Source organism: Anarhichas minor, unplaced genomic scaffold (genome assembly GCF_050575085.1).
Source record: "Anarhichas minor isolate MPS153535 unplaced genomic scaffold, ASM5057508v1 ptg000116l, whole genome shotgun sequence".
Taxonomy (NCBI): Eukaryota; Metazoa; Chordata; class Actinopteri; order Perciformes; family Anarhichadidae; genus Anarhichas; species Anarhichas minor.
The window spans coordinates 197,488-222,768 of NW_027466562.1; the positions used below are offsets into that span (position 1 = coordinate 197,488).

Below are 25,281 nucleotides of genomic sequence, written 5' to 3' on the forward strand. Positions count from 1 at the left end.
CATCTTCTATGTTATAAATAAAATTGCTAAAAATAAAATACCATCTGCCGTCTTGCAAGTGCAGTGTGATTCTCTTAGCACCGCTCTGTAGATCCTCCTTCACATCTGTCCTCGACCTCGTGACGTTTTCCATCGAGGTCAAAGAAAAGTGGTTAGAAAAAGACCGGACTTTTTTGTTTTGTTTTTTATGGCTTTGCGAATGAGCCCTACGTTTCTTAAAGCCTAGGATGCTTCCTTGGTAGGATGGGTTCCTTCCAGGTCGGGTACTACAGAGGCTAGTCAAAACTCCCTCCTAGAGCCCACAGTGGAACGCGGGCGAGTATCCCGGCGTGCGGAAGAAATGGACGCGGCAACCTGCGCTTCTGAAAACATGCCTGCAAACTTGTCGCTTTTCGGCGAAATTAGCCGTTTTGAATCAAAATATATCATCCACGTGAATCGTGTAGATCCGTAGAGTTTTTTTCGGGGGGGGTCAACTGGCCAGCCAGCGTTTCTCAGATTGGAGTGAGACGAGGAGAAAAGGTGATGTGATCTTCGCAATAGAACATCTTTGATGTGACGAGTCTTGGCCAATCAGCGTTCAGATGTGTACAGCGTCTTCATTTCCCTCCGTTACAGTTTAAGTTACGTTATGTCCCGTTACCGTTCAGACTTGCTGGGTTAAGTTAACGTCCACTGCATGCGGAACTTTGTCGACTGTTAACGTTCGTCATTATCGCGATTTAGAAGGAAAAAACGGATTGAATGCATATTAATTGCAAATAGAAGATGGGCCACAATTCTAACAGATTTACAGTAACAGTGGAAGTTAATATTAATATTATCAATGAAAACGAATCACTTTATTTGTACAGGCGATGGTTCTCGCTACTCTTGCTATCTTTGTTTTTATTTGAGCAAAACTTTTGAAAGTGAGACCTCGGTCTCAATGGTTTGTGTCTAAATAAAGGTTAATAATAATAGAGCTGGAAATAGTGAATAATAACTGAATAATAAATTTGTTTTAAGTAAATGTCTTATCACTTAATTTTCTTCTCAGAGTACACCAGAATGCTACATTGTAAAGCTCATATTTAAAATAAAAGTCTTGGAGCGCACCCCCCCCCCCCCCCCCCCCCCCCCCCCCCGCCGCAGGGTTTCGGGCTTGTCACCCTTTTCACCCCTCATGAGTTTGCAGGTATGTGAAAAGTGCAAAAGTGCCCTAAAGAAACAGTTCATCCCAGAATCAAAAGTAATTATTCTTTACTCTTGGCTGTATTTTGAGTTGCTAAGTGTTGAAGCTATCTGCCGTAGAGATGTCTGCCTTCTCTCTAATCAGAAACAGTCTATTGCCAAGTACGTTACACATACAAGGAATTAGGCTTGCATGACAAAAAGTATGTTAAGACAAGTATTATATTAAAGTGGCAGGTGTGTATTTAAAGAGTAGAGTTGTGCAGTGATTGTCCTGAGGATGTCAGAGTCAGTGGGGGTCCCGGGCTTTGTTAATGAGCCCAACTGCAGAAGGGAAGAAACTTTTTGTGAGGTCTTGTTCCTGATGGACCGCAGCCGCCTGCCAGAGAAGGGACTCTAACAGTTTGTGTCCGGGGTGAGAGGGGTCGGCTACAATCTTTGTTGCCCGCCTCAGAGTCCTGGAGGAGAACAAGTCATGGTGGGACACAAGTCATGGTGGGACCGCAGATTGCAGCCAACCACCTTCTCGGCAGAGCGAATGATGAGCTGCAGTCTGTCTGTAGTGGCTGCAGCGTTCCAGACCGTGATGGAGGAGCAGAGGATGGACTCAACGATGGCTGTGTGGAAGTGCACCATCATTGTTTTCGGCAGGTTGAACTTCTTCAGCTGCCTCAGGAAGTACATCCTCTGCTGAGCCTTCTTAGTGATGGAGCTGATGTTCAGCTCCCACTTGAGGTCCTGGGTTATGGTGGAGCCCACAGCAGCGACCAGGGAGTCACACATGGTGATGAGGGCTGGTGGGTCTGCATTCTAATATAATGGGACTATATGGCACTCTGGTTGTGGTGCTTGAAGGGCCAAAAAAAATCCATATGAAAAACACAACAGCATTGTCTCTCTCCAGAAACCATGACCCGGTTACTCAAGATAATCCACAGACCTTGTTGTGAGCAGTTTTATGCAGGAACGTTTTCTTTCAAACATACAGTAGTTCCTATATGAAACCGCTCAGGTGTATATATAATGTATATATGTATGTACAGTATATATATACAGCATATACTACAATATATAACAGCAAATAATAATGCTGAAAATCGCATCTATGAGTAAGTGTGTAAAAGAAATGCAAGAATAATATAAGTAAGTATATTAGTTTAAATGTACAGAATTAAAATGAAATAAATATATATATATATATTCCGCAGTTGAATTATTGAACAAAATTGTTGTCCTCTGAAGTGAATAAATTATTGTGTAATAGCTGCTGTAAAAAATATATAAATATATATATTTATATATGGACACTGAGTTTATAAGTATTTGCTAACACACCATAATAGTCTTTGCATAAAGCAATTAATAACAAAATAAAAAACATGGTGTTCAGCGATTATAATGGGCTACTTGTCCCAGAAAGGCCCTGTCTCCACAATAAATGGCGTATGCCATGTAAAGTCAATCCATATTTACTTTACATGGCATTGTCACAACGTTTTCAACCTTTAATTCGTCTGACACACCAAAATCAAGTGTCAGCTGTTTTTTGCAAATTATATAAGATTTAAGGGGGGGAAAAATCACCTATTTTCAAATAAATTCTGGGGACCAAAAGTATTGAGGTTGTGGATAACCTTGTTTATTAGCTTTTAGGATAATCAGTAACTGTAATGATATGTCTGTTTTTAAAGATAGGCCCATGTGTCTTTGGGAGGCCTGGCCATTGAATATGGGTCATCTTTGAGGGGCCCTGGTCTCCTTAATGGTTGGTCGTTCTCTCATATGGGTCAGCATGGTTAACATGGAGGACAGAGGAAAGAGCTTTCCGGGGTCAGAAGGTGAACGGTTTCTAATGGAATGCAAACTAATATAGATAGAATGTCCAAATATAAGGTTCAGCTTATTGTAACCGCAACACTGTGTTTTTTAGTTCCCCGGCATTTTTTTAAATTTGAATTCGAAATGTTCTGTTTAAAAATTGAAAATAAAGAAGAAGAAGAAAATCAAAGGGAGAATAAAAAGGGTTCCCATGATGCATCCTGTCCCGTCGGTGCGCTCCTGGATGTTGGGTGTGTGCCACGCGCGCTCAGAGATAACAAGAAGCTCCAGAAGTTAGAAGAAGAAGCCTCGTCAGCTCAGCCGGTGGGGTCCAGTCGAGCCTCTTCTAAACCAGGTGAGTCCGGAAGAAACACTGACTGTTGTATCGCTTCACAATGGACGCCGAAGTGAAAATGTTTGATACAGTTTTAGTTTTCATTCGGAAGAAGTTTTTAAGAAATCATTTGACGGTTCGTTTGGTGAAAGGGGGCTTTGTGTTCACGCGCGTCGTTACGGTTCGTTTCGTAGGTAAGGTGAATTAAAATGACGAATGTTTTTTCACCTTTCCGCTTTCGTCTTTACGTCTAATTAACTGTGACTGGGTGTCGCAGGAATGACTTTTGGCGGCCTTTTCGGCGTGTAACGTTTTAGTTTTTTTTACGCGTGAAACTAGCCAACAATGTGACGTAGTAACGTTAACATGAACTATGTCGGAGAATAATGTAAAATGTCCTTATCGTCCAGAAGCATTGTTTCTCACGCTGTTCCTATGGCGGTGTTTAGGGTGTTGTTCACAAACCTGTTAAGCCTCCTACCTGTCTCTCACACACACACGCACACACGCACGCACGCAGGTGGGTGTGTAGTCGTGTTTGGTGCATTTCTACACTGCTGCTGAATTCACACTAAAACATGCTGTTTTTGTCTTGATGCGTTTTTTTTATTATTACTCCGATTTGTTTGTAGGCTGCTGCTTAACTAACATTACATTAGAATCAAAGAGCTTAACGTTATTGACTCATTTGACTGACAATACATACCCAGTGACCTTTTGTAAAAACCCAGCTGGTGGTTTGAAACCTGTATCACTGATGTGGAGGGGTCTGAGGAGCCTGAAAGTCTCTTCAAAACATGGAAATAAATAATACAAAATTCTGATCCAGGTGGCCCGTAATTATACGCTTGTTTTCTTTTTCCAAAACGCAAAGTATTTACTATACATGTTGTTGTGTATGAAATAGTATAATCTTGGCTAGAAACCTCGATGTACACCAGTACAGTTGTGTTCGCGTGGAACATACTGGGTGAGGAGATGGGCTGTGGCATTTATGGCTGCCATCTTTGTTTCGATAAGGGAAAACAGGTGCAACTTGGGAAACGGGTGAAAAATCCTTTTGTCCAGATGGTTAGTCTTCTACGTTTTTCAAAGGGGAAACTAAATGAAGGAAGATTGCATGCTTGGCTCTGTGATGCATGTGATGTTAATACATGAGAGGAACAGACAGGCTGCTCATAGAGCCTTTCACTAAAGACACGCATCAAGATAGAGGTTGAATCCCAGCTCTAATGACTTGATGTAAAGTGAAACTATGAATCAGACCTTTTAGTTTTCATTTAATGGCATTTAATTAAAGCCATACTGTGGTGTAGGTGGTGGTAGAAAAAGAGTTACGATACTGTCACAAAAACCGTAGAAATAAATGGTGAATGACATAGGAGAGTGCTCTTTCTATATTGAGCTGACATGCAGTACATCATTACGCTCCTGTGGGAATTCATATCGGCAGTTTGTTTCTGTTGATTGTCTTTGCTGTAATACCAGAGGGAGTAGAAGAAGAGGAAGATGAAGAGGGGCCAAAGAGTTGGTGTGTGAATGATGACATGTAGTGTTAAAGTGCTTTGAGTGGTCGGAAGACTAGACAAGTGCTGTAGAAGTACATCCCCATTCATAAGGCCAACACATTGGGGGGTTTCATTTGTGCAAATTGTTTGCATGTCAATAGGCTGCAATTTGTCAAAGTCCTTTAATCATGAGTACTTGAGCACAGAACACAAATATTAAATGGCGAAAAAAGCTGAACTTTTTGTTTTTTTTCCCAGAATGAGGTCAATTCTTCTTGAGCTTTCGTACCTCGTATGAAGGCATCAACCAATCACATGTGTGGAGTGGACATATTTCTTTTAGTCTTTACAACGGCAGTTAATACCAGTTCATCTCGTTTTATTACCTTTCACAGTAAGAGCCCTGGACATGTACGCTGCATAACTGTTAACCAGAGTGAACTCAAAGTCGCTTGGAGCATTTCGCAAAGAGGAAGCTTAGCTTAGCTTAATGAAATAGCTCACAGTAGCTTAAACTATACATTAGTTTACCTTTAGACAGACTGGGTCAATTGATCCCTGTAATATTTGCAAGCTAGTATTACGCATTTTCCTGTTGTTAATCCGCCACGCATCCGATGTGTAAAGGCCTTTAGACTGCCTTAAGAACCTGACTTTACCTCTTATTCATCATATTGGGACTAAACTGCACCCACAACTGTAGCGTTTGTTTGTAAACACTGTTGTTCACCTAAAAAGTGCTCCCGTCAGTCACATGTGGCCAAACAGCCAGCGTACGTTGCTCTGGCACATTCCTGGAGAGATGGAGGACAGCGAGATAACCAGTTTGTTCAGGTCTTGAGTTGACATCTCACTGACATGCATGTGAAAGAACAGATTGTTCTGGACAGCACTTCTTGTACACACCACACCACGACAGTCTGCATCTGTTTATGAATCTATTTGGTTGTAGCGTGATACAAACACGGTGGCTATCACTGTAGTGCACATGTTGAATATGTCCATTCCGCACAATGTTGCAATACAGCCCTGAATATATTAGGTCATCATTCTAGGGCTGTACAATCTTGAAAAAAATGGACGTTGCTATTTTCCTTCTGTGATGTACATTGCGATTTGAAAAATGACAGGAATAATTGTCCTAAATGTTGGTCATGCGTCATGCAATTTGAGCAACATTAAGAGGACAGATTAAAAATGTTGTTCTCTTGTAAACATCATAAACAAATTGGTTGTATGAATCATGGTGATGACAAAGCAAAAAAGTCACACCCACGACACACAGGCTCTGTGTTTCAAGACGGGTCAGTGCCGACAGACCCGGGAGCCCCGTCCACAGAGGGCTCTGTGAGCGCTGACCACACCCCAGAAAACAGTGATGGTGCTCTCACAGCCGGAGCCTCGGGCCACTTTCACCCTGGGCCGTCTGACCCCACGGTGCCCACCCGTGTAAACATGTCTACGGTTCACTATGAAGCTGTGACAGGCCTACCTAGACTGCAGGTAATGGCCTTGTTAGCTGCTGCTTGGGTAAAACACAATGGACCATAAATAACAGGAATGTTCCAGTGACGCAATATGTAGCCATTGTAGCCACGATGCAGCAATGTTTTAAAGCGATGGTTTTGAAGCTGAGGATGTTGTTTGTGACAGCACCGTCGTACCTGCAGTGACTTACGTGAAACATGTTGTTGAATGCGTTCACAGAATTCAAACACCAAATTCTACAACTGACGCATGGCCTCGTTTCCTGCTCTAGGCAGGGTGTTAAATACTGCTCTCAGGGCTGTATCTCAGCTCCTGCTTTCTCTCTGGTTTACTGGTCAGACCACATACCTCTCATGGTTGTTCTAAACTTCTTCCCCAGTCCTAGTTATGACTCAACATGTTGGTGTCATACCTGGGATATGACTTCAGATGGAGGACGGCTGGAATGAAATGAGCACCTTCCAAAAACGGGGAAAGGTTACAGGTAAACGTTTGGGTCACCTGCCACCATGACAGATATTACATTATTATATTAACAATACCTGAGTCAAGAATGGCCTTTAGAGATTATGGTTCCATGATATATACCATATGTCTACTGTCGATTGATGACAACCTACAGTTGTGTGAAAAAGTGTTTGCCCCCTTCCTGATTTCTTTTTTTGCATGTTTGTCACACTTAAATGTTTCAGATCATCAAACAAATTTAAATATTAGACAAAGATAACACAAGTAAACACAAAATGCGGTTTTTAAATGAAGGTTTTTATTATTAAGGGGGAAAACAAATCCAAACCTACATGGCCCTGTGTGAAAAAGTGATTGCCCCCTAAACCTAATAACTGGTTGGGCCACCCTTAGCAGCAACAACTGCAATCAAGCGTTTGTGATAACTGGCAATGAGTCTTTTACAGCGCTGTAGAGGAATTTTGGCCCACTCATCTTTGCAGAATTGTTGTAATTCAGCCACATTGGAGGGTTTTCGAGCATGAACCGCCTTTTTAAGGTCATGCCACAGCATCTCAATCGGATTCAGGTCGGGACTTTGACTAGGCCACTCCAAAGTCTTCATTTTGTTTTTCTTAAGCCATTCAGAGGTGGACTTGCTGGTGTGTTTTGGATCATTGTCCTGCTGCAGAACCCAAGTGCGCTTCAGCTTGAGGTCACGAACAGATGGCCGGACATTCTCCTTCAGGATTTTTTGGCAGACAGCAGAATTCAGCAAGTCCTGAAGCAGCAAAACAGCCCCAGACCATCACACTACCACCACCATATTTTACTGTTGGTGTGATGTTCCCTTTCTGAAATGCCGTGTTACTTTTACGCCAGATGTAATGGGACATACACCTTCCAAAAAGTTCAACTTTTGTCTCGTCAGTCCACAGAGTATTTTCCCAAAAGTCTTGGGGATCATCAAGATGTTTTCTGGCAAAACTGAGACGAGCCTTTGTTCTTTTTGCTCAGCAGTGGTTTTCGTCTTGGAACTCTGCCATGCAGGCCATTTTTGCCCAGTCTCTTTCTTATGGTGGGGTCATGAACACTGACCTTAATTGAGGCAAGTGAGGCCTGCAGTTCTTTGGATGTTGTTCTGGGGTCTTTTGTGACCTCTTGGATGAGTCGTCGCTGCGCTCTTGGGGTAATTTTGGTCGGCCGGCCACTCCTGGGAAGGTTCACCACTGTTCCATGTTTTCGCCATTTGTGGATAATGGCTCTCACTGTGGTTCGCTGGAGTCCCAAAGCTTTAGAAAAGGCTTTGTAACCTTTTCCAGACTGATGAATCTCAATTACTTTGTTTCTCATTTGTTCCTGAATTTCTTTGGATCGCAGCATGATGTCTAGCTTTTGAGGATCTTTTGGTCTACCAAAAGTGACTACCAAAAGTGATTGCCCCCCCCCCTTAACAGGGGGGGGGCAATCACTTTTTCACACAGGGTCATGTAGGTTTGGATTTTTTTTCCCCCGTAATAATAAAAACCTTCATTTAAAAACTGCATTTTGTGTTTACTTGTGTTATCTTTGTCTAATATTTAAATTTGTTTGATGATCTGAAACATTTAAGTGTGACAAACATGCAAAAAAATAAGAAATCAGGAAGGGGGTAAACACTTTTTCACACAACTGTATACTGCCGGTGTTTACAATTCTAAAGCTGACATTCAACTGTCTAAACTAAACAACTAAAATCAATGTTTGACCTCATTCTTTGAATCTGACAGCCATAACATAACAGCAAGGAGGCTGATTCCTTGTGGAGAGGAGGCGTGCGGTGGTAAAAGCACAACAATCACCAGCAACATTCAGTGTCCGCTTGATCGGCCGATCTGCTCCCACAAATGGACTTTTCGGTGTTTTGTCTCATCCATTTTCTACGGTGACGTTTTTTAGCTCAGAGCGGCTGCACAACAAAATGTCGCAGTGCAGTGTGGGACTCTCAGTGGTCTTGGTCTTGACTTGGTTTCCGTTTAGGTCAGGGGTCGGCAACCTTTACTATCCAAAGAGCCATTTTGCTCTATTTTCCACCAAATAAAATTCGTCTGAAAAAGCTATTTGATATCACAGCTTATAAAGTTGTGTATATATAGTTATATATATATATATATACAAAAACTATAGTTTGTTGTGTTTATGAAAATATAGAACAAGAATAAAGACAATTCTTGAATTTTTTTTGCAATTTTACCAGATATAACAATATCAAACTCTTATGAAGAGGAGAATTCGCTCTTTGTCGCTCATCTCCAGCGTGACACTTTTCAGCACATGCTGTGTGCTTGTTCTGGAAGCATAGAGGTAAGCCAGCATCGTTGGCAGTGAAAGCAAATGAAGACGTCCACGCAGAGTTAAACTCTATTTTCCTCCGTGACTTTTCTTTTTTTGGATTTATCCGTTGATGGATAACAGAGGGCGGGGGTCTGAAAATCATGATTAGCCACCTGCAGGGAAAAGCGCTTGACAAGAGTAGAGGATTTAACTGCCTGTGGGAATAATTAACAAATAAGATTCTGTTCATTCTTGCTTATAAATTACATTCTCTCTGAACATGTTTCTCTTTTTGGAGAGAGTCATGTGAGAACTTCTTCGATTAGCGCGATATTCCTGCTCTTCTTTCTATTTCCTTGTCTCAGCCCCGTGTGTCACGTGTGTGTAAACCTTGCTCGAGACAGGAAACTTGTCAGAATACTCATATTTGATTGGCTGAGCTGGATCACCTGATGTGATTTAAAATGCATTGGTCGGTGTGTTTCCTGCACCGCCGAACAAGTGCCGTAACGGCTGAATAAGATGCGCCGGTTCAAATTTAAACCCGGTGCCCAATATGTATAATTCCAAATTATCTATCGGTTTTTAGTTCCTGGGTCCGGATCCGGTGCGCCAGTTGGGGACCACTGATGTAGACTCGGGGAGCCACAACAGAGAGGCTCGCGAGCCGCAGGTTGCCGACCCCTGGTTTTAGGTGGTCTTAACTACAACACTGCTGGGAGAGTTGAGTCCTTGGTGATTACGGCCCTTCTGAGTTCTAAATGCCCTAAACAGCCTCTCTGTGCTCAGCAGATTGCAGTTCAGTCGAAGTTGTCATGTGACTGTTGGTGTCAGGCTCAATCATGGCTTCCTAGTTGCACTAAAGAGCGCAGAATTTAATGTTTTTCACAGTATCTGGTTAAAGCAAAAGGTTTATTCACAATACAATGTTTTTTATGAAATATCATAATTGAAGCTTTGTTTTGTTGCTTTGCTGACAGAAGCGTTTGTTGCACTTGACCTGTTCAAAGACCGTCGCAAAGAGGAAAAGCTGATGATAATGACACTTTCTACAACCTCTGGTTAGGATGAACTAGTTTTGGCGATTGTTGAAAGAAAGTATGCTTTTCAATCCCGCTGGCAGGTTTAGTGGTTCAGAGGGTTAAAGGGTTAGATCCGACTTCTAGTTGTCTACTCATTCGGATAGTTCTGTACCATGTGTGTGGTTGAATACCATTAGAAGAAGTAAATGTGTTTATTGATAATGAACCAGACAACCAGTTTTGCTTTTCTTCTATGTGATGATGTAGTCATAGCAGCTAACATTATAATTGAACAAATGGTTCATCAATTGAAAAAAGGGCATGTCAATTCCGTCAACAGTGTCCCTCATATGGGCGTACTGCGACAATACCAGAGCACTTATCACTGTTAGGAACATGTGATACCGTGAGTCTGTAATCACGCAATGATGCATAGTGCAAAGCATTCAGGGAATGTTGTGGCCTTCGCTCTTTCTGCTCCTTTCTTCTTTGGTTCCAACAGGAGGGAACCAAACCGTTCACTGCATGTTTGGCTACTAGGAGGTCACTGCTAGAGGGTGCTGCTTCATGTACTGTTATGGGGACACTATGAAACTTTATCAAGCAAGCCAACTATGACGTAATGCTGCACCAGCAGACTTCTTCCTAAGCCCTTTTTCTTTTGATGCAATGTCCCTAAGAAAAGACGTCCTGACATAGGACTGGAGATAAACAAACATTGAAGTGTGACGTTTCCCATGTCGGCCTGGTTTCTTTAAAGTGAGAACCGGATTAGAATGGAATATAACGAGGCTAAATGTTTTCTGGTTTCTAGAGCAGCAACAGTAATGTTTACAACTGCAAAGTCACCATATAAAGTCATTCATATAATTCATATGAAAATGTCAATAAAATGAGTAACATTGCCGAGTGAAGTTTGTCAAGAATGCAGAATTCAAGCCTTCCTCTGCTGATGCACTGCCTGCATGCGCTGCTGGTAGAGCGGCTGCTGTGTCTCAGCCAGCAGACGAGTTCTAAATCATTTTAGAATATCTGGCAAATTAAGCTTAACCATTAGACTACATACAGATAGCTTTAGTTTGAGCTTTTGTTTCATCCCAAGTGGCCAGATCTTAAACATTTCACACTTTTTATTTTATTTATTTATTTTTTTTAAATCACCTCCCAGTAGTTGCTGTAGTTTGTCTTTAGTGTCGGCCAGAATCTGATAATTGAATGCAATTTAGAGCTCTTATGTTTCTATTGTCGGCTACATCTGAAGACTGCAAATCTGTTGCAGATCTTGTGATGACAGAGCCGGCAGGCCTGTTCGGTCACGTCGAGTGTCTCTCAGCCCCGCCCAGATACCCGCCGCCTTAGATATGCACCAGTCTGACGAGCGGGTCGGGTGTGACACTGGTCTCAGCGCAACACAGCAGTTCAGAGGATTTCGATGCTGAAGGATCGTTCCTAGGAACATTGCTTTCTTTTGGTGTTTCATGAACTTTTTAGGGGAATTCTTGCGGCTCTACAATTCATCTTGAGTGGAAAGTTTAATGAATTTCCTGTGGACTGTTTGGGAAGCAGCCTGTTAGACTTCAGCCCAACACAGGTGTGTGGTTTCTTCTTGGACCTTGTTGTCAGTATTGCCACTAGCTGTAGTTGTGCAGGTTTATGTTCAGTGAAGGAGTGAGCGCTATGGGTAAAAGCTGCATTTTATATGAAATTGCACATCATGGTATATGTCGATATACAGTATATTGTGATGTAAAAATGTACACAACATTGACAGCAAAGCCCTAACTGACTGCAGTATGAATGGACAAACTCGTATCATTGCATTTATAGTCTCCTTGTCCAAATGTAATTCAGGGCCTCGGGTCTAATGATCTATCCTGTGTAGAGAGAGAGAGAGAGAGAGAGAGAGAGAGAGAGATTCATTGCCACTGATGGTAGTTCTTAGAGTGGTTGTATAAATGTGTGAAGTGTCCATCCTGTTGTTGTTTAACACAACTGGCCTTTCTGTTTAATGTTCGTATGAATTTTACAAGACGACCAAGCTTTATAAATATCGATCCTTCCCATATAGTGAGTGCATCTGATCTCAGAGTTGAGTAAGAAGATCATCAGACTGTAGCTGATCATTTTGCTTTGAATACTCTCCACTTATTTTATTCCTCGGCGTCTTCCCGATAGTTTTGTCCCCGTGCCGTTAACACTTTTTCATTGATCTCCTCAGTGCCGCTCACTCTGCCATGAGACACGGCTTGTCGTGAACGCCCACCTTTCGCTCCATGCAACGCTTTCCTCACCACATCTTGCCAATGGACCCTCAGGTGTGTCCGCTGCCTCTGAGTAGCAGCCTGTCGGTGATCAGCGGCGTGGACAAATCCCCGGCCAGCGTGTTCAAGCCCGGCCACTCGCGGACCAGCAGCACCGGCTCCTCCAAACAATCAAAGCAGGTAAGGAGACCCACAGGTGGGAGGTGTAGGAAGTACACCGGTATGGATTTGACCAGTAGAGCCTAGAGATGCACCGAATGATCGGCTGCCGATCGAAATGCCGATGATATATTTGATTTTTCTTTTTCCATCAGTCATTTGGTTTATTTCGTAATGATTTGCGCGTTTCCTCTTCTCAGTCTCGTGACTGGGAGGTGATGGACGACCTGCAGCAGCGGGATATGTACTCTGTTCCCGGCTCCTCTGTGGACCTCAGCATCCCTGGGATCTGTGAGGGCTACTTGATGAAGAAGAGGAAGTACCCGCTCAAAGGCTGGCACAAGGTGAGCAGTGATGGTGCCGCGGATCTTTGTCCCGCTCAGTTTACCCAGGTTTAAACCATCGTCGTGACGGTTAGACCGTCTTTACCCGTCGGCATAACGCAATTCCTGTTTCTTTCAAATTCGTCACTGTCATTGCTCTTTCAGAGATACTTCCTGCTGGAGAAAGGAATTCTCAAGTACTCAAAGACACAGCAAGATGTAAGTTGTAAAAAGAAAAATGGGGCTGTTTCACAATTCACTGTCAGTCACTCAGAGCAGTGATAGAGCAACCGCCATGAACTCATGTCGGGTTCATTCTGTTGACTCCCGAGTGCTGCTAACGGCTCTGTTTGAACTGCATCATTTCAAATTGTGTCTTAGATTCAGAGAGGGAAGCTCCACGGCTCTCTGGACGTCAGCCTGGCGGTCATGTCCATCAACAAGAAGACCAAAGGCTTAGACCTGGACGCTGGGGACAACATCTACCACCTCAAGGTAACCCACGCAGCAGAGTTCAGCAATCATTATCAACACAGACGTCATTGGCGTCTGAAAAACTAAACTCTCATAAGTCAAATCTTAAGGGGTTAAAATGACGTTTACAGACAGACGTGGATATGCTGATATGCTTTAGCCTGCAGTGAACCAAACACTCTTTCTCTCCTTTCCCTCGTTAGGCAAAGAGCCATGACATCTTCTACATCTGGTTGACCAAGCTGTGTGCCCATCGTGTATTCAGGAAAAACGAGGCGATGAGTGTCCATCATGGCGTCCTTCACGCTCTCTCCTTGAGCCCGAGCAACCTGCCGACCGCGGCCACTCTCGCCCAGACCAACAGAGAGATGGTCAGTAGAGACTCCCGCTGAGGTTAACGTCACGCATCTTCTAACAGGCCGCGGTTACACCCTTCTTCACTTCAGTGTGACTTTTGTCGTCTGAACGCACAGACTAGACACTCAATGCCATGTCATGATCGGAGACAGGACATTGCTGTCATTGGGACCACATGCTGAGTTGGTCTGGCTCGCGTTGACTTCTGATCTCAGTTAGATGTGGACACAATCCCAAAAATGTAGGTGTTCAGTTACTGCTGATGAAAAACCTAACTTTACTAGATTTTGCTTAAAAGCTTTTAATTAACAAACTGAGGACTTTTATTCTTAAATTCAGGAGCATGTGTTCATCACAGTTAGCAGAGCTGTGTTAGCAGCTATTCTTCAATTTAAAAAAAGTAGTAAAACTACAGGAAGGGTAAGCAGCAAATGTAACGTGAAGAATTTATAGGAAATGTAATGTGCTTATCCACCGTTTATAGCCGTTCTTTGACCACTACATCCCAACACTAAAGCAAAAGTTCCATTGAGAAGACAAGTATAATCGTAAAGTTGTTAAAACAACAGCACACATGCCACTCCTCCACTGACTGTTTGTTGTGGTAACCAGCACAAAGCACTGCGGGATCCGCCTGATCGTGTCATGGCATCTGCTCTATTCAGATTTCTTTATTTTTTAACCAGCAGTACATTGTACGCTTACTCATACAACCAAAGTCTTCATACTAACCCTCTACATATAAAACTCTTATAGAAGCCATTTCTCAGGTTCCTCATACGAATGTGTAAAATTCTCAAGGGGTCACCGCTAGGCTTTTGAATAGCTGGTGTTTTAAGTGTTGATCAATCACTTGATTCTGTCAAAAAAAAATTCAGATTTTCAGTTCAAGAATGTTTGGTGTTTTTAACTGGTTGTCAGCATTGTGATTGATTGAGTCATCTTTCCTTCCTTCCTTGTATTTGATCACGCAGCCCGCTCACTACGCCAGCTTAGCGTCGGTGTACGACCCAGACATGGAAAGCCCCGCCCCCGCCGTCTCCTCTCACCCGGGGGTGACCAGCAAGGTGTCGGCGTGGCTGCAGCAGACCCACGACATCGACGGTACCTCCAACGGTGAGAGCCGTCTTCATCATATTTCGTCACATATATTGACATACAAAAAACCCAGACACGTTAACTTTGACGTGATATTTTTACCGCTCTCTTAAATGGACTGGATTGACCTTTTGACCCTCTGTTTGTCAGACCTGGCTCGCTGTCAGGTGGAGATGACGGAGCTGGCCCTGCTCATCCAGCGGCTCCATTGGCTGGAGGGAGGCCTGCCCATCACCAACACAGACCTGGAGATGCGAATCAGCATGCAGGTGAGCGCTCCGGTAACAACTGTGCGCCTGTGGGATTCTTTACTGGGGGAAAAATGAGTTTTATTTATGAATAAACTGTCAGAATGTTGATTTTAATAAGATAATGTAATACTTTGTAGATCCCTAAGGGCTGTCTCTTATGGAAAAAAGCCATAACCCTGTTGGTCTCTGTTCTAGAATCTGTCCCTGGAGAAACCCAAGAAGAAGACGGGGAAAGGGTTCGGTCACTCCAGGACTTTGTCCCGCGTTGAAGCCATGGGGGGGATGGTAGGACTGACGTGTGCTTTGTGTGCATCCTCATTATGTTCTTGTATAATAGTTGCATCCTCAGCTCGGTATCATACCGTGTCTCTTCTACTCCAGTTCACTTCCAGCCACCTGAGCACCAGCCACCCGAGCACCAACAGCAGCTCCGGGTTGGGGCCGTCCGTTCAGTCCATCCCCGACTACGTCTACTCTCAGCTGTCCAACCCTCAGGTCTCCTCGCCAGAGGCCAAGAAGCTCCACCAGGACATCTGCACGTCTTCTCAGAGGGGTGCGGCCTCCCACCTCACAGCTGTGTTTCTGTCTATAGCTTTAATTGAGCTGGTTTCAAATGACAGCCGTCTGTTTTCCAGACTGGCTTGATGATGTTTGTCAGTTTAAGTTTCTGAAATATTTTCTTAACTTAAAGTTACTGTGAGGAACTTGTAACTGGTTGTGAAACGGTCTTAATGTGATGCTGATGCCTCTACATGACCTACATAAGTAAACAAAGCCATCAGGCATTAACAATAATTAAATAGAAATAGTCAATATTTTTTTCATCGAGTCGGATTCTCTGCAACACCCAACAATAACCCAAAATATCAAATTCCTCATAATGGCTTTAATAAGTTGCAGCTTCGATGGTCACGTTATTAATGGAAGCAAAACATTGTTGGCTTCCAAAAATGAGCTTTTTTTTTTAAGGTTTTAATTCATGTTAGTCCGGGTTTTCTGACATTTTCTAAATTATAATTCATTTGAAAGTGAAAGCGATGCCTAACGCCCACTGCGCTCTGCCACATGTCTTAATTACAGATCACCGTGTATTCATGACTTTGTCTCTGCACGCTGTGTTTTACAGTTCATGCGTCTCTCAAGTCCATTCATGAGGTTTTGACCTTGGAGAGAGAGAGACTGAGGCAGGCCTGGACCGGCCCAGACCTGAGGCACAACACGTCACAGCAGTTCGCTACACTCTGCAACACACTGTCTGAGGTAACACGCACACCCTCGTGCATGCGCCCTCACACACAGGCACTAGGAGCAGAGCGGGCTACGTAGAAACAAAACGATCCTCACTCTTCCTGAATATGAAAATCGGATGACAACAAAGACATTATTTTATTTGTATTGTCTAGCCCTCCTCCCGCTCTGTGCCCCGCCCCCAACCCTTTTCCACCGGAGTCTCAGATTTAATACACAGATTGACCTAAAATATTAACGCCGGCCTGTAAAAAGACAACGGCAGCCCAGCCCTCAGTCTGTTGGTGAGGTGAAACTATGCAGCAGGTTTGGGCTGTTTCTAGGCAGGAAAGGTACAAGTTATCACAGGAACACACCTCGAGTCTCTTCTCTCTGTTTCCGCACACAAAGACAGAAATAACAGGATGGTTGTCACACACTGAAACCAAACAGTCTTGTCGGTCGAGTAACTCGTTCATTCCTGCTGTCAAACCGCCGGCGCTGAGAAAACCTTTTTTTTGTTTGGTGTTGCATGAGCTTTCTCCTTTATGTCGGTGCTGCATGTGACCGGGCTTTATTTTGTTGCTGGTTGTCTGGCAGTTGGGTTTTCCCTCTACAACACACAACAGACCAGAAGTAAATCCATTCCTGGTAATTACTGGTGTATTGAAAAGAAGGCAGGAATACATAACTCTGGTATGATGATGATAACTGTGGAACCTGTTGATCTGGAGGAGTGACCCTGATGATGTGTTCATGGATCAGCCTGGGCACAACACATTTATAACAGGAAGCCTACATAGACATATTGGACAGATGCATATGGAACATACCATTAAGTTGCATTATGGGAAGTGCTCAAGCAGAACCTTTTTAAAAGAGCAATTCACTTTAAATTCTCCAACATATTGAATTGGAATGTGAACAATAATATCCTAAAAACATAGATCAGTTCATATCATATATTGTACGATAAGTCGATGTAATAATTATTGTGCCCATTTTGATGCACTAATATCTGTTGAGCCTCCGGCCTCGTCCACGGTTAAATAATAGAGCAACACATTGATAAGCACCACACGCCGTGGGACTGCTCTGGAGTCAGCATGACATGTTTTGACCATTTCTTTCTTCTCGTGTGTGTGTGTGTGTGTGTGTGTGTGTGTGTGTGTGTGTGTGTGTGCGTGTGCGTGTAGCTTGACATACAGTCCCGTCTGACCAAAGTCCATTCGGTTTCACTGTCCTCTGACTCTACTGATGAATCCTTCTGCACTGTCCGTCCTGACCAGGTGTGTACCGCGCTGTGCGTCTGTTCTTTGGTTGCTCAGTTTGAAAACCGACTCCGATTTTAAAACTTGCAAAATTCTATAATTGGCAGTGTTTTTGTTTTGAAACGGATAATCCAAAGAACCAACGATGCACAGATTGTTTGTGTGTGAAGGAGTCTCTTCATTATCCCGCTGTCACTCATTTGCATTCATCTTCATCTTCATCTTTTATATGGAATTTGTTAAAAATCACTGAGAAAATGTTGACAATTCTCCCGACGCCATCACAGCAGAGCACATCTTGACTTGAGCAGGGAATCTGCATGACTGACCATGCTGTAATGAGGTTGACGTGACTCCGGTCGGTCACTTCATGCTGTTCAGACGGAGCACAACAATGGGTGTGGACATTCTGTGTGGGCGGCGAGAGCTGCGTGTTTTTTGCAATACGTCTGACACACGCACGCCGGCCAACGCTCTAGCTCCACCGCCTTTATACAAACTGATTATTTCTTCTCTGCGCTCCCTCTCAGAGGACACCGTCCATGGGCCATCCCTGCCACCGCGCGCCCTCTGTGGCGGACTCCATGGCCGAGTATTTCGACGCCAGCGAGGTGATCGGGTGCGAGAGCTCGTCGGAGGCCGAGGCGTCGGATGAGTCGGGCCTGAGCGACATCACCACCACCAGCAACTCCGAGCCGGATGAAGGACACGGTGAGTGGGTAGCTGGCAGTACAGGCCGCACCGCCCCACCGACCAGATGAACTGACGTTGTCCTCTCTCCCCCTCAGCCACCGCCACCCTCAACTACCGCGCCAGTCTGAACAACGTTCCTGAAGTACCCAGCCCAGTGCCCTCCAATACCGGTAATACCACCATTGTTCACCATTTCTACTGTGAATGAGTGCAGTGATGTTTACAGTGTACCGCGGGGGGGTCGAGACGCTGCCTCCTGATGGCTCAGCTGTACAAACGGAATCATTTAGACCCGTTAGCAATGCTTTGTAAGCGGGCTTTGCTTTAAATCATTTTAAATTCAATCTTTCTTATGCACATGCTCGCATGTAAACATCCCTTTAGAGAGCAGGTTAACTCCGCTTTCTCTCATCTCCTACTGCAGGTATGGAAACTGGCTTTACTGAGTTATGGAATATTCTATTTAATGTTCTTTAGAAATGTGATTCCTGCAGATGGTGCATGTAAGTGGTTGATGTAGTACAGCCCTGTAGCACAGCTGGCAACTGTCACTATACCCTGACAGCAGCACATGAGGCTGTGCTTGGTTTAGTTTGGACTGTTTTCAACATGCTGGCTGGGTCACAACCGTTCTCATTTTACATGTCAACAGAAATGCAGTAACAGAATCTTGATTCATATTCATCGTGATGGAACTTCCTGAGAAGTGACTGATTGCTGCGTTAGACTCCTTGGCTCTGATTGGTTGTTTTCCTTCAGGAGCGATGGAATAATGCAAATGTAATTAATAATGTCACTAAGAAGAGACCGACGGACCTCGGTGCTCTGACCAGGGTTGGTTGTAGTTTGTGCCAGATTTAAGACTAAATGAGATTGTGTTCTGGAGTCTTAAGGTTGATCTGTTAATTTATTTATTTATTTTTATTGTTGATTTTTAACACGGTAAATACAGAAAACATATATACAAGGTAACATTTACATTAACTACATTCATCAGGTCAAAAGGTTAGAGTAGTGGCACGATGCACATTTAACAGATTGGGGACTACTTTTTCTGCCTTGTTGTCCCTCTGGGATGTCTGGCTGTCCTTCAGCTGCATTGATGCGTGTCTCTGTGTTCCAGGTAGTCGCACTGTCCTCCCCGCCTCGGGAACAGACAACAGCCACATCGGCATCATGAGCATCCTGTACAACAACATCGGCAAGGACCTGTCCAGAATCTCCATGCCGGTAGATCTCAACGAGCCGCTGTCGCTGCTGCAGAGGCTCAGCGAAGAGCTGGAGTACTCGGAGCTGCTGGACATCGCCAACCGCACGGATGATCCGTATGAGAGAATGGTGAGTTTAGTTTGCTGAGATTCAGTTGAGGTCAGTCGCAAGTCCTTTGATTCATTTAAAGAACCAAACTTGCATGTTCCCAGGTATACGTGGCAGCATTCTCCATCTCTGGGTATGCCTGGGCGTCCTGGAGGAATCGCTACAAGCCCTTCAACCCGATTTTGGGAGAAACGTACGAGAGTCACAGAGAAGACCGAGCCTTCCACTACACCAGTGAGCAGGTGACCAGCAGAGATGTATTTAGCTGAAACCTCCATATCGGAGTTTGGAAACGTACTGCAATGCTGCGTTATGTGCTTTGCTTTCAGGTCAGCCATCACCCGCCCGTCTCTGCCTGCCACGCCGAGTCCGAAAACTTCACTTTCTGGCAAGGTAGGAGCTGCGTGCTTGGAGACGAGTGCTGGATCCACCTGTACTGTGTGTGAGGACTTGAACCTAATGCTCCGTTTGTTTGTCTGTCTCAGATCAGAGATGGAAGAACAAGTTCTGGGGGAAGTCTATGGAGATGCTCTCCTCTGGACTGGTCAATGTTGCCCTACCCAAGTGAGCCACTGCTTCAGTTACTACCAGTCACACCATGGAGCAGATAACAGCTAGAGAACCATACAGTAGTAAAACTGCTCATACAATACAGAAACCAGCAGTAACTTCCAGTTCTGAAAAATGAAGCCAAAGGAAGTGGCAATCTGCACTGCCTCAAATGGCAACTTGAGGCAGTGACGATCCCCACGAACCTCCATTCTACATCAGAAATAAACATGTTTACAGTCTGGTACAAAAGAGATGTTCACGTTCATGAGCGCAGTACAGGGGATACGCTGTGACACTCGCCAGTTCAATTTAAAATGAAGGCTTGAAGTTAAGATGCGTTTTTTACGTTGGGCACATTTTATTTGCAAGCAAAAATTAGCATCCCAATTAACGTAAATGACAATGCGCCTTGCTAACCTAGCTAGCGCTAGCTGTACCTCGCTCCAAGAAAACAAAATGGCGACGGCCAAACCGCCCTGCAGTCCACAAACCAACGGGTGACGTCAGGCTGACTACGTCCATGTTTGTATACGGTCTATGAACAGGACACAAGGTGCTCTACCAAACACACTATAGTCAACGGATCACACCGAGAAACTATTATCAGCTGTATTTCAATCAAGTGATGTTTTTGTATAAATCTTATTTATATATATATTCATATTTTTTATATATTTCCACTTCATGAGCTCGTTGAGTGTTTCTGGATGGAGTTACCACAGAAGGAATCTGTTCCTTGGAGCCGTTGTTTTCATAGAGTCGTGGTGACTCTATGAACCGTTGGCTTGTGGACTGCTGTTTTATAGCCTTGAGTCTGGCCAGTGAACGGAAGTGACAATATTAGGACTGTGGGCGAGTGAACAACAGAGCCGTATTCAGCTCTGGTAGCAGCAGCAACCTGTCAGTCACAGTAAGCCCCGCCCTAAAGCATCCCCTGCTTTATGGTCTGTTTGACTCTAAATGGACCATAAGTTACTAAATGAACATCATGCTGTATTGAAGAAGACTTGAAACTAGAGATTGAGACCATAAACTCATGTTTACAATGTTTACTGAGGTAATAAATCAAGAGAGAAGTAGAGTCATTTTCTCATAGACTTCTATATTCTTATGGCCAAGAGAGAGAATGCTAGTTTAAGGCACTAAAGCATTGGCTTCACTTTCCAGAACCAGAGGTTGCTGCCTGGTTGCTTCTGTAATGTGCTATGGCCACCTGCTGGAGGTGTTCAGTACTGTGTTCATCAACCCAAAACTAGCTGCAAACATTGTAGACATGTTGAGATGAGCTAAACTTATTTCAGCTAAAATAGTCTAAGAACAGGCATAAATGAGGAAGTGATGGTGAATATTGAGTGTTTTTGTGTGTAGGTACGGTGACCACTACGAGTGGAACAAGGCAGTGACTTGTATCCACAACGTGCTAAGTCAGGAGCGCTGGTTGGAGCACTACGGTGAGGTGGTCATCAAAAACACAAAGAGCGACGCCTGCACCTGCAAGATCACCTTTGTCAAGGTCAGCACGCACTCACTCACTGATGTCCCCATTTAACCAGCCTCTAACCTAATGTTTACATTCGTTACTGCTAGTTCACTTAGAAGTCAGAATAATGCACATGGGACTTTTCTTGTCCCCTTCTCCGTTGAACCTCTTGAACTTTGACCTTTTCTTTTGCTCTACATATTCCAGTCTCGCTACTGGAGCTCAGACAACGGTAAGAACGAGGTGCAGGGCGTGGTCCTGGACCGGACTGGAGAGGTGGTTCATCGCTTTGGAGGCCTCTGGCATGAGGGCATTTTCTGTGATACCATGTCGACACCAAAGTGCATCTGGAAGCCCAGTGAGTAGCATCCAGTCGAGTCCCCAAAGGCCGTGACCAATTCTGGTGTCGGTGTCATATTGTAATTAAATATATGCTGATTTTCCACCCGGGCCACCACTGACTGGGATTTGATTTGTATTTGTAAATGTACAACATTACGACATCTTACAATCACTCTTCTTACGTTTCCACATTGTCTAATGTCCTCAGTCTTGATATGCATGATGTCATTTCCTGTTTAGACGTGCAGCCCGATGACTACGCTCAGTTCTACGGTTTCTCCCAATACGCCAGAGAACTAAACGAGCTGGCACCCGAGCTGAAAGCAGTCCTCCCGTCTACAGACACGCGCTTCAGACCAGACCAGAGGTACCAACTTGATTTAAGCTGAAGCATTTGTTATCATCTTTTTTTATGGCTTCGCCATCTTCCATGTTGACCAGTTGTTTAATCTGTGCCCCTCTTCTCTCCCTCAGGCTCTTGGAGGAGGGCAAGGTAGCAGAAGCAGATAAAATGAAGGACAAAGTGGAGGAGAAGCAGAGGGAGAGAAGGAAGGAGATGACCAAGAGAGGGGAGGAGCACATCCCCAGGTTCTTCAGGTGAGGAGGATTTCACAATGCACATTGCTACTCACCCGCATGTTGCCTCACCCCCTATTGCAATAATATTTTAGAGTTCCTCAAGTGATGGGACCTCATGGTGGTTACAAGATTTCAAGAAGTAATTGTGCCTAACCAAAAAAAAGAAAGTCCAGCAGATAACCTCCCCACAAAACGACTCGCTTATTTTAATTTATTCACTTCTCTATGATTGAGGGGTTGTCTCCACATGGCTCTCAACATGGCGACTGGTGAACAACAGCTGCGACTTCAAAAACGGTTCTGTTGACAGAGCAGTGTCAACCTGAGGGTGAACTGGAGGGTAGACGTTACACTTTTTCAATTTTCAATTATATTTAAAGGGAACGTTTTTCCCTCCCGTATTACATTTGTATTTGACGTATCACAAATACATTTAATCAAAGTCTGCGTAGGTGGGTCGATGGGTCAAATATGTGAAATATTTCCGGTGTTCATATCCCGTGTGAAACTAAAAATAACGTTGACTTGTTTCAACTCAAAACATGATTTATTAATAAACCTAAGTAGTTTGTTGCTGAAACCTAAACGCAATTGGGAATGAATGTACGGCACAAGCGGTTCCAACACTAACGCTGATATACACACATGTAGAAATGTTGATATGAAACACATTTTTGATTAAGAAACGGCAACATTCACCACGCCAACATTCCAGCGACTGCGCTGCGTCATCTTTGTGCAGACATTCAAACGTGACGGTCATTGAAATTGTGATTTTTTTTTTTATTTTTTATTTTTTTTTAATTTATTTTTTGTTAATGCAAGTTATTTAACGCATTTAGAATAAAAAACGACTATCTTCGATTATTTCGCCAAACATGTCATTTGTTAGTTTAATGTCTGAGAATAGCTTGATCACATGGGGTTACCCTTTGATCAGAGCCAGGCTAGCTGTCTTTATGCTAAGCTAACCAGCTGCTGTTGCTAATGCTTCATAGTTAGCATTACTGACATGAGAATGATATCTTCTCATCCAACTCTCAGAAAATATCTTTTTTATTTATTTATTTTTTTTATGTCAAACTATCTTTTAATTTTTTAATATTGCTAACAAAAACAAAGTGTTTTTCCTCTGACTGCCGACAGCAACAGTTCTCTCTCGTCCGTTAACTCAGGAAATCTGTGGACGAGGCTGGCAGAGAGGTGTGGCTGAGCAACGGAACATACTACAAGCTGCACACAGACCCCGGCTTCACCATCACTGAGAACCTGGACCTGTGGTAGAACACAGCTTTACACCGAGGAACCAAACTAGCCAGCTGCTAAACCATTGTAATATATAATGAAGAGCAAGAATACGCCCCGCAAATAGTAAAAATGAACTGTTTTCATGTTAGTCTGATAACTTCTGCCTGAATACGCTGTAGTGACTCGTCATCAGAGGGCCAGAGGTCTGCTGCTATGGGCGTTTGAAGAGGCACAAATGATCCTCTCGTTCTGGTGAGGTGCCACTTGGAACAAATGAAGACTGATTTGGATGAAGCCGGGTGTCCCTCCTGCCTTTGGCCGTACCATGACGGAGACCTTTAAATATGATCAGTCGGGATTCAAAAGCAAATCTGAACTTAAACTCCGGTTTTTAAAGTCGTCGTCACGACCCTCGATAAACTGGTGTGTCGGCGTCGAGGCTTCTCTCTGTATGTAAAGTGTTGTGTATCATATTGGCGGGTTTCAGATAATGTTCTAGTTTTTGTTTTGTTTAACCATGTCAATATATTTTTAATAAGGCTCGCTTAATGAAATCAGAAATGAGTATCTTCCTGCGGAGGGATCAGAGCACACGGAGGGCTGATCGGGGCCTAGTGGGGTCAATTACAGGTGAACTGGTGCTGTCCTGCTTTCTCTCTCAGTGGGTCTTGGTGTAAATACTTGTGCTCGTTTTTAAAATCGGCGCGTATTTAATTTTCTGACATTTACTGTCTGCACGTAGGTGATGCATTGTTTTTCTAAGGCTAGCAATCGTGTTAGCCTAGCCTTCTTCCTCCCTCCACCCGTGTGATTGGTTGATGTCCTCTCGACCTCTGCGCTCTGTTGATGCAGTGAAGTATTGTTATTGATGTTTTTAACAAAGGATTTTAATAAGGAAAAGAGACTACTGTCACCCCAGTGAAATGTGTTTTCTTATGCTTTTGTTTCAAATAAAAGGTTCCATAATCAACACGGTGTTGTGCTTTTGTTCAGTTATCTCCTCACGGTTCACTCACAAGCTTTTTGTTGGATATAATGATGAAATGACTTCAATGGGCAGCAGAAATCCACAAGCTGCTGTTGAGGTAAAGACGCCTCAAAGGACGTTGTAGCGCAGTGACGATTTCCTCATCTCTGAACGATTTCAGGGTTCTCGCATCCTGGAAAACCGTTTTCCATTTAAAAGTCATTGAAAACATTTGAGAATAAGTCCTGAAAGATCTTGTGTTCTGGAAAAATAAATGAAACATGTTCCTTTTCCTGAAAATGAACTACTAGTCAGAGCTCCCCAAATTGGAAACCATTGTCATCTTAACGACAGAGTTCTGTCAAGGATCACGTTAAATCAGGGGGGGGCAATTATTTTTCCCAAGGGGCCCACATGAGAAACGGGGACTGTTGTGGAGGGCAGGACAATAGACTGAACTCAATCCTGCTCTATATTATTCCACCTCTTTATAAACCGATACAATTGTATGGTTTTGATAAGCTGCGAGTGGTAAGAGTGAATATTATGACCAGTGGTGGAATGGAAAAGTATATTTGC

The 25,281-nt window shown here is 43.7% G+C and overlaps 1 protein-coding gene across 1 annotated transcript; it reads left to right on the forward strand.

The window, feature by feature from the left end:
* The first annotated feature begins 3,297 nt into the window (after positions 1-3,297).
* LOC142940131 (oxysterol-binding protein-related protein 7-like) lies at positions 3,298-24,759 on the forward strand. The gene is made up of 23 exons (XM_076083044.1): positions 3,298-3,346; positions 12,322-12,544; positions 12,724-12,867; positions 13,012-13,065; positions 13,228-13,341; positions 13,524-13,691; positions 14,652-14,793; positions 14,926-15,044; positions 15,222-15,311; positions 15,408-15,579; positions 16,153-16,286; positions 17,450-17,542; positions 18,055-18,235; positions 18,313-18,387; positions 19,341-19,555; positions 19,639-19,776; positions 19,864-19,927; positions 20,020-20,098; positions 21,455-21,599; positions 21,774-21,924; positions 22,149-22,275; positions 22,383-22,505; positions 23,663-24,759. The coding sequence occupies exons 2-23, from the start codon at positions 12,377-12,379 to the stop codon at positions 23,769-23,771; spliced, it is 2,805 nt and encodes a 934-aa protein (XP_075939159.1). The 5' UTR covers positions 3,298-3,346; positions 12,322-12,376; the 3' UTR covers positions 23,772-24,759.
* Positions 24,760-25,281: the final 522 nt, after the last annotated feature.